This window comes from Apis mellifera, linkage group LG6, assembly GCF_003254395.2.
Source record: "Apis mellifera strain DH4 linkage group LG6, Amel_HAv3.1, whole genome shotgun sequence".
Taxonomy (NCBI): Eukaryota; Metazoa; Arthropoda; class Insecta; order Hymenoptera; family Apidae; genus Apis; species Apis mellifera.
This window is the reverse complement of record NC_037643.1, coordinates 15,942,014-15,958,078: the sequence shown is the minus strand read 5'-3', so window position 1 is coordinate 15,958,078 and position 16,065 is coordinate 15,942,014. Positions and strand designations below refer to the sequence as shown.

Here is a 16,065-nt window from a genome sequence, read left to right as displayed (position 1 = left end):
CTGCACTGCTACACTTATGTAAGATTCGAGGAATCACTTGAATATCTATTCTACTCGCGTCTAGAATTCGAGTCTAAGGGCAAATATCGCAAAGCCCTCTACTATTTTTTTCAAACGAAAATGGTTCCTCCATTGTATTCGAATCCGGCTTAACCTCCATGAAGTTGCACAAAATCTTTATCAATTTCATTGTATTTTTATATTTTTTTTTATTTTTCTTTTTTTTTTCCTCTTTTGTAATAACGAAGAGCAAATGTTGTAAATTTGTTATTTATCAATGTAGATATAATTTAAAATTTTTAACGAACGTTACGTTTATTTTTAATATTATTTTTATCTTATTTATTATCTTATGCAGATCACTTGATTCATAAAATCATTGAAACTACGACTACGTATATCAATATTATTTTCTGTTATATAAGCCATATGTATTTTTTTTATTTTAATTAAAAGTTAGTTATTAATGGACTGAATTAACGATTGCAAATTTTTTTTGAAACAAGTTTTATGCATGGTATTATGCAACCATGGTATTATGCATGTTTTTCTGAAAACATGACTTATAACGAAATATAAGAAGAAATATGGTGTTGTTTAAAAAAAAAAAAAAAAAAGAATTCCTTGAATTTTATTAAAAAAGTCAAGATTAAATGAAAAAATCTTAAAATTAGAGGGAAAGAAAAAATATATTTCTCAATTTTAAATCAGAATTGATAAATTATTTCCATTAAATCTTTGATTGAGAAAATTACGATTTTCAATTTTTTTGAAATCTGTATTAAATTCGTAATAAATCACTAAATAATGTAAAAAAAAAAAGAACACGAATAAAATTAAACTTATCTAAATTCTTCTTTTGATATTCTCCGTAATTAATAGTTAATTTCAATTATAGATTATTGCACATATAATTAATGGACGAGTATATAAATCAACTTTTTATATAAGAATCGACGAAAAAAAAAAAAAATCGATTCTCAGCCTCGAATAATAAAAATTCTTGCAGAAATTTATTTTTAGAGAAGTCGTATTTCTAGAGAAATCATGCGATAAGAAATTTTTCGAGGAAGAACAAATTGAATCTCTAATAAAAATTTGAAGAAATCGTGTTAAAAATTTAAAAAAAAAATTTTTTTGTCCTTTCAAAGAAATCAAAATTTTATTCGACGAAATCGAGATATATATCGAGATTTAATATTTTCCACCAAAAAAAAAAAAAAGAAGAAGAAAAAAGAAAAATCGCGACGAATATTAAATTTTTGAAATATTATTGATGTTTCATCGTACTTGAACTTGAGTTTGCGCTAAAACGAAATATACATAACATTTAACTGCCTTATAAATTAAGTATGAAGAGGTAATCACGCTCGATACGTTATTGCTGCGCAATTGATGTACATTGTTCGTACCTATAAGTTACCATGGATAATTATAGAACTGTTATTATATAATAGCCATTCTAGAAGTCCAAGTGTTGTCATTTACATCGAAAAATTCTCACGTTCTGTTATCACATCGAGTGTAAACAAAATTTATCGTATCCCCTGCGTTACGTTATTAGCCGAAAAAAAAAAAAAATGGCTGCCTCTTGAACGATCGTCGAATCAATTAAAATTATCATTTTATTATAAAATCGATTAAAATTGAGAATTATATTTGTTTTAAACGTAATTCGAAACGATAAAAAAAAAATAGTAACGAACGAGGATCAACGAATATAAAATTTTTTTTTTTACGATAACGATCAGGATCCGTTATTAAATATTTCTCTTCGTCGATATCTGCGCGATGAAGGGGAATTTGAAGACATTTATAACTGTCAACTGTTAATTAAAACTCGTGACCATCTTGTTATTTCTGTTTATCTTTTATTGTTAGTAATTGTTATAATTTATAAAATGTACGATTAAACATAGATTATTATCGTGATATAACATTCCAATGATGGCTACATAGGTTATTTTTAACGAGATTAAAATTCTTTAAAATTTTATTCTAATTTTTTTTTTTTTCTCTAAAAAAGAAAGGAGAGAAATAAGAATTCTGAGTTTCAAGAAGTGTTTCACGAAAATGTGAGGGATGTATAAAAATTTGTACGGATTATTACGAACATTCTATGTATATGTTTGGAAATTTCAAAGCTTAAAGTTTCAATTTCGATCCATCCGTTTTATCTTTTATCAAAAACTGCTTCTCGTAGAATGTTATGCAAATTATTAACAAACGTATTTTCGAAAGTTTCGAAACTTCAGATTTAAATTTTAGATTTCGGCATATCTCCAATTCTTATCAAAAATTATTTCTTTTTAAATATCACGAATATATAAAAAAAATCACAAAGATTATTCACATATAACATCCTCCTTACAATGTAAAAAATTTCGAGTATTAATCAAAAGTTTCGAATTAATTTTTACGGAAAAAATTATTTCTTCTTAAAATGTATCGTAAATATATGAAAAATTATACGGGTTATTAAGAAACACCCTATATACATTCTAGAAACTGTCTACGAATTAATTTTCATCAAAAAAGACTATTTCTTTTCAAATAAAAAAAAATTATGTAGATTAGATGTATTAGATTATTAATCAATATGATATATAACCTCAAATATAACCTCAAAAGTTTCGACGAATTAATTTTCAGCAAAAAAGATTTTTTCTTCTCGTATATCATCAAATATAATAAATGAAAAATTATTACAAATTATTAACGGACACCCTATACATATAAATCACTTATCCCACGCGAATTCGTAATCAAAACGCAATTAACATTGGCGCGTAATTCTTCGAAATAGACAGTTCCATTTGTATCGTAGAAACAGAATTTCTCTATTGTGCAATTCGAATGATCCTTGGACAACGAACGAGGTTTTCACCGTTCCAAATCACATTACAATTACAAAAGATTGATATTATTTGCTATTGTCTTCAGGTGCTGCACAAAGTGTTGTCGTCAGGGCATCGTCGATACAGCCTCCTTCCATCACGTGCCCCTTACAATCTGACCGAGGGCGCGTCGCGCGCCAGAAGTCGCCACCAGTTGATTAATTCTAAAAGAAACCGGAGGGCGGCGTTCAATGCCTCCGATTGCGAAGACAACAGCAGCGGTGGAGAAGAGGAATTCACTCAGGTAAGAATTTTCTTCCTTTCTTCATTTTTTACTGTGAAATACTACTATGTGAATTTATATTCGGTGCTTCATATTTAAATCTTTCATTCAAGTAAGAACTTTTTTTTTTTTTAGGTATTTTGAATTATTTTGTGAATATATGAAATGTATAGTGAACTTATATTTGATTCTTTAAACTTAAATTTTGGAAAATGATTTTGGAAAATTGATAATGTGTCTTCCTGTTAGAAATGAAAAATATAATCCTTTAAATGAAAATATAAAAAATTGTAATTTAGAGAGAATTTGAATATGAATATCATAGATGGAACTCATCAGTGGAATTCAAATAAGAATTTAATAATATTGGAATTTGTTATTTGTGATTCTTAGAATGCAAATATAAGAATGAAAATATAATACTCAATATAGAAATCATAGTGAAAATATAGAGAATATAGAATTTATAAAATCTTGAATTGAATCTTGAATTGAAAAATTGAAAAATTTTCTCATTTTGAGAATTTAATACTGGAATTTGACTCAAAATATATTGTGATAGAAATTATAGTGGAAATCAAATGTAGAGAATATATATATATATAGAACTCAATATATATTGATAAATTTCAATGGAATCAAATCAAAATTTTGTGATTTTGAAGAAAAAGAATATGAAAAATTTTAAATTCTTATACTGTATATTAATTTTTAGATTTAATAATGTGTTAAAAATATATTAAATTCATATTAGATTTCAAATTAAAATTGTAAGAATATACTTGAATGATTAATACTTGATTTTTTTAATTTTGAGAATGTATCAATTTTATTGGATGATTGTAAGATATATTCTCTTTAATTATTATATTTTTTGAGTCATAATTCTTTTTTAAAACAAGTTAAATAATTGTGAATTTTAACTTTGACAAATTCTAATTCTAATTCTAATTCTAATTCTAAATTAATATTAAATAAATTTAATTAGCCTAAGAAATGTTTTCAATGTTAGGGATGAATATTCTTGTAAAATAGACCAATATTTCCAATATGAAATTTTAATATCTATATGGATAGACATTTTGAAGATTTTGTAAAAATTATATAACAAATAAAACAAGTGATACAATAGATAAAAAAATATATAATAATAGAGATTTTGAAAAAAAGTTTGAAATTTTTTAGAAACTGCTTACAAAAAGAATATTTAGAATTTGATGTTTTATTAACACTCAGTGTGTGATTACATACAAGAAATGACGTAATATTATGATAATTATCGAAGTATATTTATGAATTATCAAATTTAATAAAAAATTAATCGCAATTCTAATTCGAATTATCGATAATCTTATAATAAAAATGTTTGAAAATTATTACTATTTTATTTCTTTGTTCTGCATATGTGTTAATACGATTTATATATTTTTTTCAAATAAAACAAGAAATCTAAATCCGTGAAAAAATGAAAAAGGAAAAAAATATGAATGGATAATTAACTCGAATTGCACAATAATTTTATTCTCCATTCGAAAAGATTGTTCGTTTACGTAACATGTTTTAGACATTGCATTCCTTTTAATACAGAGTAGTTATACTTATACATCGTGATAACTGAATGACCGTTTTAAAAGTGACATCATCATTCAGGTACAATTTCATGCTGACTTCGATGCTACTGCAATTAATTTATCAAATCACTTCATTCTCCTCTTGTTACATGTATATTCATCACTTGTAAAATTCTGATCAATTGTCTTCTCGCAATGGACATTGAGGACAAACAAAAGAATGTGATATAATTAAAAAAAAAAAAAAAAAGAAAAAGAAAGATAATTTAATTACTCAAAATTCTTCATCTCTAATTTTCCAATAATGATTTTTTCAAATAAGATATAATTAAAAGAAAAAAAGGATCACAATTTTTCCAAATCTCAAATTTTCCAACAAATAATTCAATTTATTTCTCAAAATTCTTGATCTTTAATTCAATTCCTTCTTCTTTTATTTAAAGCGATTTTAAATTGTCGACCAATTAATTACAAGCGAACAATCAACTTAATCGCACGAACGAACAAAGTAAATATCAAAGAACGAAGTACTTAATCACCATTTAATCTCAGAAAAGAACAATTACAATTGTTTAATTCAACACGCATTTTCTTTTTCACTTTCAAATGACACGACACGAACAGATTATACTCTTCAAGTGTTCTGATCAAGTCACCTTTTTTCTTTTTTGTTTCCAGAAGATTACTGTACCCGTTCCTAAGTCACGTGCACTATGTATAATACGCGCGGTGAGAAGCACGTGATTAAAGATCAATTTGCAATTATTATAGATCAATGAGAAATACGGATATTGAAGCTGTAATAAGCGGCTAGTTGGCTGGAACTTATATAAATCCGACGTTTCAATTATCTCTATCAATCTTGCGGCCAGAATAATAAGCCCAGTTCGTTAACCAATAATTGCATGTCACGTTTAATTACAAATTACAAAGTCTCGAATTTTCTCGCTTTCTATTGTTCTTATTTCTAATCTCCTATCTCTATCTTATTTCTTTTTTAATACTCTTGGACACGTATTTTGTAATTATTTAAGAGAGGAATTGAATGGAAGATAAAATAAGTTAGGTTAGATATGCAATAATAATATTTAATTACAAATCTATTTTTGCTTTCTATTATTTTTATTTTTAGACACTGAAATTTTATCTTATTTTATTTCTCTTTTAATATGTTTACACAATTACAGGATTGATATTATATATTATTTTGGACAAGTAATTATTTAATAGGGAAATGAAAATAGGTTAAATTTGGTATGATGATAACTGTAAGTTAGATAATAAGGAATTTTATCTTAATTATCCTATAATATGTTTGGATGTATATTTTATAATGACTTGATAGAAGAGAATAAAATAGGTTAGGTTAGGTGATCAAGAATTATTCATTATGTTTAATTATACGATTTTATAGTTTAGAAAACCTGGAATTTCCTCGCTTTCTCTTGTTCTTATTTCTAAACTTTATAGAATTTTATTCTTATTATTATTTTTTTTTAATATTCTTGAATTTGCATTTTGTAATTATTTAATAATGAAAAAAAATTAAATGGAAAAATGAATTAGGTCAGATTAGATAACTAATAGTCATTGGACATATTTAATTATCAGTCATTTTATTTTCCATTGTTGTATATGTTCTATATTGTTATATAATTACTTAATAGGTAAATATTTAAAAGAGTGAAATAGGTTAGCCAATGATATGATTACAAATCATCTGTGTTTACAATATATTGAAAATTTTTTAATTTTATTTTTATCTTAAAATGATTAAAAATCGATATACGAATAAATAATAAAAAATTATTAAAAATATCAAACATTAAATTACATTTAAAACTTAACATTATTTATAGTAAAAAATTAAATAGAAGTGAAAAACCAAATTGAAAATTAAAATTTATTATTTCTATAAAAAATATATAATAAAATATAAATTTTTATATCATTATAGTTGAACAATTAAACAATAACAATCTGGATCTTCGATGCAAAAGTGAACGACAATGTAATTGCAACGATGAGATGGAAAAGAAGCGAAACGAAATATCGAAGAATTAGGTTTCGAACAGATTTTACGGTTGCGTAACTGGTAATCCATTAAACGTTACGCAATAACTTCAGGTCGTCTCGAATAAAGATGAATTGTATTTCAAAGAAAGGATCCCTCTAATCGTGTCAATCCTAATAATTTGAGATTAAAGTTCGCGTTTAATCCAATTATGCTTGTTGATTCATTGCAGACTGTTAGCAGAAGGCTCCTGTCAACCACAGCCCCACAAAACAACGTGAAGCTTCAAGCTGGCCTAGATCATCTCTACCAAGACATTGAAAAGCTGAAAAGTAAATTGAAAAAATTTAAAAATTGCAATCTGTATTACAGATATAACATAAATTTAAATTTGAAAATTTTTGTCGAATATTATACAATAATATAAATAAAAATAATTAAAAAATATAATTTATATAATAATATTTATTTCAAATAAAGTGGATTTAAATATTAGTTTTATAATAATTTTATAATTGTTTTTATCATTAATTTATATACTCAATGTTTGATAGATTATATAATATTTTACATTGAATCAAATGTTATTTGAATTTTTTTTTTTTGCAAATGTATTTTCTTAAATATATTTCTTACAAGAATTCAATTCCAACCTGAAAAGGTTACCCGATTAAATTTTATCTGACATTTCGTATTAATAACCACGTTGCACCATGATATGCGAGGCTGAATACGTGCCATTGATAAACAGATTGACGAAGCTACTTAAAAGTAAAGTTCATTCAATATTCTCTTGCAACACGAGAGAAATCTCTTTCATTTAATTTCTGCTGATCTTACTAATTAATAACGTTTTCAATTTTTTATTCACTACATAAATCAAACTGATTTTTATTGTGTCTATCCAATTAAAGATTCAAAGCTGCATTTATCTCTAAAATTTATCTTATTATTAATTCTTTCGAATTTTTAGAATTCGACTTTTTCTAACTAATTAGTATAAAAATCTTTCGTTTTCATCTGATTTCTAAATTTCTCTTCTTTATTTATCAAATGAGAGAAATGAGTGAAATATAGGTTATGTAAATCTTTCGTTTTTAATTTCTAAATTTTTCTTAATTTATAAAATTGTTTCAATTATTTTGAAATCACGTTTCTAAAATTGTTTCAATATTATTCTAAAATTTAAAATTATTAATTTAATATAGTTAATATTATTGAATTGTACATACATAGCAGTACATAGCAGTATATACATTGCAGTCATCTTTGTTATTGTTACTTTTCATAGGACTCGAAACAAGATCCGCCGAGATTCTCCTTCCGCCTCTTTCCGGTGGTACAGCTGGTGAATTGGACTGCATCTTGTGTTGTCGACTCCTATGGAAACCCGTAACAACTCCATGCGGACATACGTATTGTTGGATGTGTTTGGATCGCTGCTTGGATTATTCCTCGGCCTGTCCTTTGTGCGTCACTTCACTTGCTGATGTAAGTATAATAATATATAACGAATTAAATATTTTTGAAAATAACGAATTAAATATTTTTTAAAAATTTGTACTTGAAGAATGGACAATTTTAATGTTAATAACATTAATTCGCTATTATTATTTTAAAATCAACTATGGCGACTGATGATGCGATACTAACGCCACTAACGTGATTATTAAATACTAATATTCTAATATGTTTTTACTTTTTCACATTTCAAATATTCATATTTTCAAAGATTTAATTATAATATCGAATAAAATAAAAATTGAATAAAGATTATATAATAAAAAATATTAGTAGATAAAATAATCGAACAAAAAATATATTTCTGCATAATGAAATTTCTAATTATCATGATAAAATAGTTAATTCTAATATATACATGTAATCGGTTAATAAGACGAGAAGTTAATTTTAAACTACAATATTTCGTGGAAGAAGAGAAAAGAACACCTGCCCATAAATGAGATATAATGTTTCTTAGCGGTTAATGATGCAGCAGATTGAAATGATTATTGTTTGCGGTCGCCATGGCTGCTCCGTTAGGAGCTTCCGCATTCGTGCTTTGTCATTACCAATTGTCTCTGCGAGCATCATCGTTAATCACGTTAAATAAATTTTGCGGCTTGCAATCCCGTATCTTTCACGTAACCGTCCCTTCTCGTATCGTGTTACATTATTATGCAACGCTTTGTGACCGTTACTCTCATGCAATCCTGTTTTTCTCTTTTTCCTTCCTTTTAATCTTTCTTTCGTCTTTACCATCTGTAGTTAAAAATTGATAAATTTCATTCCTTTTCAAGGAGGAAATTTTAAACAATTTTTATTAATTTCATCTATTTTTATTAATTTTAGAAAAAAAACAATTACGTGTCTTAATTTTCAATATATAATATTATTGTTATAGACAATAAATATATTGTGCCTCTTTATTGGACATCTATAATTTTTTTTAACGAATTATGGTTTTTTTTAGAGATATACGTTAAGCGTAGAATACAATGCTTTTTTGTAGAGATAAATTTATTATTTGTTATTAATAATAAATTTCTTATATATATTCATACATAAGAATAATAATGTTATTAACAATTTCAAATTTATTTTAACTGATTATAATAAATAATTAAACATATTTCTATGCATAATTTAAAACGTTTAATTACATTACATAATGATAATATAATTTTTTATATATTTTCAAATATAAATACACCAACATGTTTCCAACATCAAACTCCTTATTTCAACCAATTACAAAACCAAACATATTTCCATACTACATTTCTTTTCAATTTTCAATTGCATTATAAGATATAATCTTTTATATATTTTCAAACACAGATACGTCAAATGTTTCCTCAAACTTTAATTATATACAAATTCGAACACACTCTTATATAAGACTTCTTTGAAGTAATTTGATTGCGTTACTAACGACGATCTAATCTCTTATATATTCTTAAACGCAGGCAAAAACAATGTCTTCAACAATTTCATATTTACTTCAATCACTTATACATTACATATATTTCCTTTCAACTTTCAACCGCAATACTAATATTAATTCCCAACCTTTTACATATTCTCAAACACAAGCATATTTCCAACAATTCTAAATTTTAATTCAATCATACACAACACAACTATTCTCTCAATTATTACCTATTCTCTTAAAACATTCAATTACATTACTAACGACGATTCTCAAAATAGATAGTTTCGAAAAGAATTCAATCGTAGAATTTTGCAAGAAATTGTGAAAATGTCACGGATCCTTGGCAAGTAGAAGGGAATCTCCTCGAGAAGGACGACGAAGCTTCTGCTCGGTTTAGCGAAATATCGTTTTTTTTCCTTTTTTTTCTTTCCAGTATTTGGCCAGCAGCCAGAAGACAGTGACGGATTTCATAGAGAGGGCTTTGAAAACGGTTGCACCCGTGGAATACGCCTCGAGGGCAGCCAGCCACCGACTAGAGCTCGTCCAAGGACTTGGCCTTCTGGGTAGTGAGCAGATCGCTGTTTTCGTTTGCACTACGGCATTTCCATGTGTCGCATGCCCGTTGTTTGTGTACGAGCCGAGATACAGGTTGATGGTGAGGAGATGCGTGGAGAGCGGTGTCCGCCAGTTTGGTATCGCTGCATGTATCAACCGAGAGGCTACGGGAACCAGAAGGTGATTTTTGTTTTTAAAATTTTTTAGTTTCAAGTTTATTTATGGGGGGATATACAATTTGACAGATTAATAAATATAATTGAAAAATGTATTATTTGTATAGGAAATAGTGCCAGATTTTTTTTAGTAAATTGATTCAATAGTTTTTTGAATAATTGCCACAATCATCTTTGAAAAAATTCATTTAAAAGTTAATTTTGTTTTTATATTCAAATAAAAACTTGTAAAACTTATTTATATAAGTGGATTGTATGATAATATTTATATGTAAGGAAATTATTTATTATAGATAAATTTGTAAAACGTTAGATACAATAATAATTATACTTTTTCAAACAAAATATAGAATTAATATTTTAAGTATATATCCCTCTTAATGGAATATTTATAATTTCATTTACATAGACTTACATAAATAATTTGTGACAAAATTAAGTTAAATTAGTTGATGTTTTAATCTTTATAGATGTACATCTCCCTTTGATTGAATTTGTAAAGCTTCATTTATATAAATCTATTAAGAATTGAAGAGGTCATTTGATAAGATTCATATAATAGGAATCCTTTGATTTTTTTTAGTTTTTTTTTGTATAAATAATTAGAATTATATATTTAAATAATTTTTTTAAATTGTGTAATATGTTAATTTATTTTATTCATAAAGTTTGCATAATTGGATATTGATGAAAATTTCAGCAAATGAAATTGTGATTATGAAATATGCTAGTCGATGTAATATTAGCCTGATTGTTGTGAAATCTTCAAATGTTTTTTTTTTTTTTGACTTTCGATATTTCCATATATTTTATTCATGGATATTTATATTTTTAATTATAATGAAATTCATCAATAATATATTGTATCTAAAATAGTATATTTGAAATTAAAATAAAATTGAAAAAAATATTTAAAATTCTAATAGATTATATATTTCATCCTGGATATTTAATTCTAAAATATTATTCTTAATGATAAATCATCATTTGCAGACTATGTTATAAAATATTCTGTTACCGTAATATTATATCACGCAAATAAATATTTCTTCTTAAAAATAAAAAAAAAAAATTTGTTTTTCGTTCGAAACAATTCAAAATTTATGTTTTCATTAACGAAGATGTTGAAACTACTCGATCGTGAATCATCGTCTGTGTATTTCGTACGAAGACAATAAATTAAAACGATCGCTAATGCTCTCGAAATATCTTTCCACATTCCTAAATGTTAAAAACTTCAGTTTTAGTAACGATTTCTAGAACAGTCGTTTAAATTAAAAAAAAAAAAAAAAAAGATATTGTTAAGGAAAGGAGAAAAATAAAAATAAAATTATTTAATATTTTTGTTTATACCAGATATGCGGAATATGGAACCATGCTTGAGATTCGAGATAGAGTGTTGTTGAAAGATGGCTGCAGCATTTTGAGTACAGTTGGTGGAAGAAGATTCAGAGTTCTCTCTGGAGGGGAAAGGGATGGTTACGATACAGCTCAAGTAGAATTCCTCAGGGATACGATGGTTCAGGATGATCAACTGTTGAATCTTCTAGAATTGCACGACAAGGTAAGATGTCAATGATATTTAAGTAGATATCGCACATTATGCATTGATAAAATATTTCGACGAGAGATACAACGACGCACTCTTATTTGTATGATGCTTTGAATATAAAATACATAATGGCACAATATTATTTATACGATCGTCCATATTTTACTCGATAGCTATCGAATGAATACACATCGTGCAATATACATACTCGATTTTTCGATCGATCGACTTTATGATTAATCGACTTCAGCATGCAATGTTTGGTATACCTGCGCACGCAGCAGACGAGTTTCGTACCGAAGAGGTTAGAAAATGAGATCTTGATAAATTTGTATAATTTTTGAATTTTATTAATGATAATTTAAAGTGTGTTATACTTTCAAAAACAAATCTATATTTTTCTGTGAAATGGTGATTTAATTATTAAAAATATACATACGTTTATTATAAATTGAAAATGTTTGGAAATATTGCATTGCAAGATATTTCGTCGTTTGTGATCAAACTTTTAATTAATCGTTATTTGTGTTACTATCAATGTTAAATTATAATGTTTATTAACAAATTAACGATCTTCATCATACTTGAGTAAATTTTACAATTTTTCTCACATCTTTTTTTAATTTACCATCGATTAATTACACAAATTTCAGACGAATATTACTATTTCCAAGTAAGGATTCTCTTTTTCTTAAATCTTTTTACCATCATTTATTCGTTCGATGCTCGACTATAAATTTTATATTTCATAATTTTTCATATATTATTTCTTTTCCAAATACACGATAAAAATTACTATTCCCAGGTGAGGACGAAAGGCAGAAGATGGTGGGACACGGTATCGTTGTCCCAGCAATTGGAAATCCAGCGAGTATTCGGTCGAATGCCAGACACGGAGGAGGATTGGCCACGTTTACCGGATGGCCCGTCGTGGACATGGTGGTTATTGGCTATATTGCCGCTTGGCCCGCAGTTGCAAGTGGGAATTGTGGGCACAACCAGCTTAGAGAAGAGATTAAGAGCCATCGAGAAGACTCTGGATCACATGGAGCAGAGGCAATTGACGGTGGCCCCTGCCACTTCCGAGGAAACGACCACTTCCTCCAGCATATGCCGTGACGAGGGTGGTTTAACGGACACCACGGTGTCGTTGGTCCAGTAATTCTTGGAAAAGAAGAAACGAAGAAGGAAGAGGATAATACAATAGTCTTAGAATTCATTTCGAGATGGCGTTTCGATAGGGGATTTCATTCGATGTACAAAGTACTTGGAGAAGAATAGCTTACATTGACTACTTTTTACTCGATATTTAATATAAAACGCAATTATATCCGAAAGTGAGGCGAGGGATTACTTGTAGCCCTTCAGGTTCATCCATATTTAACTCCCGTTAGTTACGTTTTAACTCGAGTACCGAATCTCTATTTCTCTCTTTATTGGTACTCGTTAAACTTTTACCAAACCCGATCGCCTTATTGACGGAACGATGATGAATGCATGCGATTAGCATTTAATGATTTTTCGAGCGTCGAGTTGATTCCAAGCGAATTATATTACATGCAGCAATATATGTTATCGTTACGAAATTAATTAGCAGATCGATCGTTTTATATTCAAAAAAAAAAATGGAGAGATTTGTTTCAAAAATCAAAAGAAATTGAACAAAATTGATTTCGAATGAACTATAACGATATAGCAATATTTATTCGTATTGTAAAATTAATATATATATTTATATCAAATATATATTTTATATTCGAAATTTATCATTGAAAATTATAACCAAACATTAATGAATCTAAAAGAAAACGATTTTTAGAACGAATTGTAACATATAATAATATTATACTTGTTACAAGATTAACTCAATATAAATCGATCGATTGTCAAATGTACGTTTTATATTGGAAAAATATTTTTTACGTTTACTGATGTTACGAAATCCGATTAATCGACCAAAAGAAGTAAACGATAGAGCAACATATCGAAGAGGAAGAAATGTAAAAATGCGGATATCGTTTACCTCGGTAAGGCGTGACGGTATTATTCGCGCTGTTGCAATATGCAAATCTGTTCTTCCAGATAATATTATATATATATATATATATATATGTATCTATATGTATACACATTTATGTATACACACGTATATGAGCATATTATACGTTGCAATCAGAGGTACGCATCGTCGTCGTCGTCGTCGTCGTTTACGCTTATGTTGTTCGTACCCGACGAGAGAAACTTTTTATCTTCGATACAAATCACGCGGATATATACTCATAACGATGGTACAATTAATTAGAACGAGGAACGAGACTTAATCTGTATGGTAATAATTCGTCGTGGGTGTGCTGAGTACAAAACTTTGTGTAACACGCGAATTAGAGAAAAACGCACGTATTTAGATTTGTGGAACCAGTTTTAGATCATTCGAGATTCCATAATTTGGGATATGAAAATTGTATACGATTGTGTTTCGATTTTCTTTTATCCATTGAAAAATTGTAATTGATTCTTGAGATTCAAATTCAAAATTTTTAAGGATTAATTTATAAATGTAATATCTTGTCACTTTTGAAATGTTAAATGAAGCTAGATCAGTATATAAATTACATTTTTTGAAAATGTTGACAAGTTAATTAAGTAATTTCAATAGATATTAAGTATTGTAACTTAATTAATTTGTCAATTTAAACTATAAAAGAATTCTTGAATTGTCATAAATCATTTGCAGACAATGTAATTTATATTTGATTGAACTTATACTTCTTGTCTTGTATTCACATTTTTTGGAACAATTTTACAATATCCCATGGAATGTACCGACATAGATCGATAAATATAGCGATTGAGTTAGATCTAGGAAACGTTATAATTCGAAGAAACGAGAAATTTAAACGTGGAACGTTCTATTTTCACTCAGCTTCTCGTAACGAGCCATAAATTGTTGGAGAGAAATTTACAACAACGACCAGTTTACGGAAAAAAAAAGAAAAAAAGAAAAAAAGAAAAAAAGAAAAAAAAAAAGGTGTTGATGGTGGCACGAAACTCAATTTTTTATACTATCTGGCCTGTATTCAAAACGCTCTAGTAGAACAAACTATACTCCTTTACTTTCCATATAAAACGATCTTTATAATAATAATAACAACAACAATATTGAAATTCTTATTATGACTATATTTCTTCTTTAAATATCGTCGATGTTCAACATAAATGATAATTTATATTTATAAAATCTGTCGGAGAATGTTTTAAATTCTAAGGAGAGAGGAAAAAAAAAAAAAAGAAAAAAAAAATGATAATTATAAGCAATCGTTGAGAGAATTGATAACTAATTCTTAATCAAAATTAGCGATCTAACGTTGATAATCATAATCTATACTCACCGAGTAAAATCGTAAAATTTGCGTCCAAACTGAAATTATTCGTGTCGTTAATCGAGAAGGAATATATTGCAAAAAAGGAAAAAAAAAAATTATATTTGCTATTAATTTAAAGGAAAAAAAAGGAAAAAAAAAAAAAAAAGAAAGAAAACGTCGTTTTCAAACGCTCGTGAAACAAAAGGTGTATCGTTTAGTGATAATACAGTGTTATGAATACGAGCCTTTAAGTTTATTCCGTCGCTCATAAGACTTCTCGACTACGGTAGCGTATAGTAATTTATTTTCATGCGATTTTTTAAACGATCATTCGAAAGATACATAACGATCATGTCAGAAGAGCTAGGGAACGTCATATCAATCATGCAATCAAACGTTATAAAGAGTGAAAAAAAAATTAGAGGAGGATAGATGAAAATAAAAGAAACGAAAAAGAAAAAAAAAAGGGAGGAAAGAAAAGAACCATACGCGTCTGTTGTCCATGATATATAATTGATCATTATTATTGTTATCGTGAATCACTATTATTACTATTATGATTATTCTAATTATTATTAAAAATTAAGAAGAATAATTATTAACTATAAAAGTGAGTACACCACTATTAGCTTTTAGCATTCGTCGATATTCTATTGTAATTATATTGAAGGCGATAAAACGACAAATTGATCACGAATTGGAATTTATTCAAACACGAGCATACATTTTGTCGTACGTATTACACATACGTATATCCAATTCTCTCAAAGTATGTGTGTA

The 16,065-nt window shown here is 27.2% G+C and overlaps 1 protein-coding gene across 2 annotated transcripts in view; it reads left to right on the top strand.

The window, feature by feature from the left end:
• Positions 1-15,793, top strand: part of LOC411670 (LON peptidase N-terminal domain and RING finger protein 1) — a 67,705-nt gene extending 51,912 nt beyond the window's left edge. For both annotated transcript variants that reach the window (XM_006570937.3, XM_006570938.3), the window contains exons 4-9: positions 2,944-3,141; positions 6,938-7,037; positions 7,997-8,196; positions 10,074-10,375; positions 11,728-11,935; positions 12,729-15,793. In XM_006570937.3, the coding sequence (XP_006571000.1) occupies positions 2,944-3,141; positions 6,938-7,037; positions 7,997-8,196; positions 10,074-10,375; positions 11,728-11,935; positions 12,729-13,085 (1,365 nt within the window). In that variant the 3' untranslated portion in view covers positions 13,086-15,793. The remainder of the gene's footprint in view (positions 1-2,943; positions 3,142-6,937; positions 7,038-7,996; positions 8,197-10,073; positions 10,376-11,727; positions 11,936-12,728) is intronic.
• The last annotated feature ends 272 nt before the right edge of the window (positions 15,794-16,065 follow it).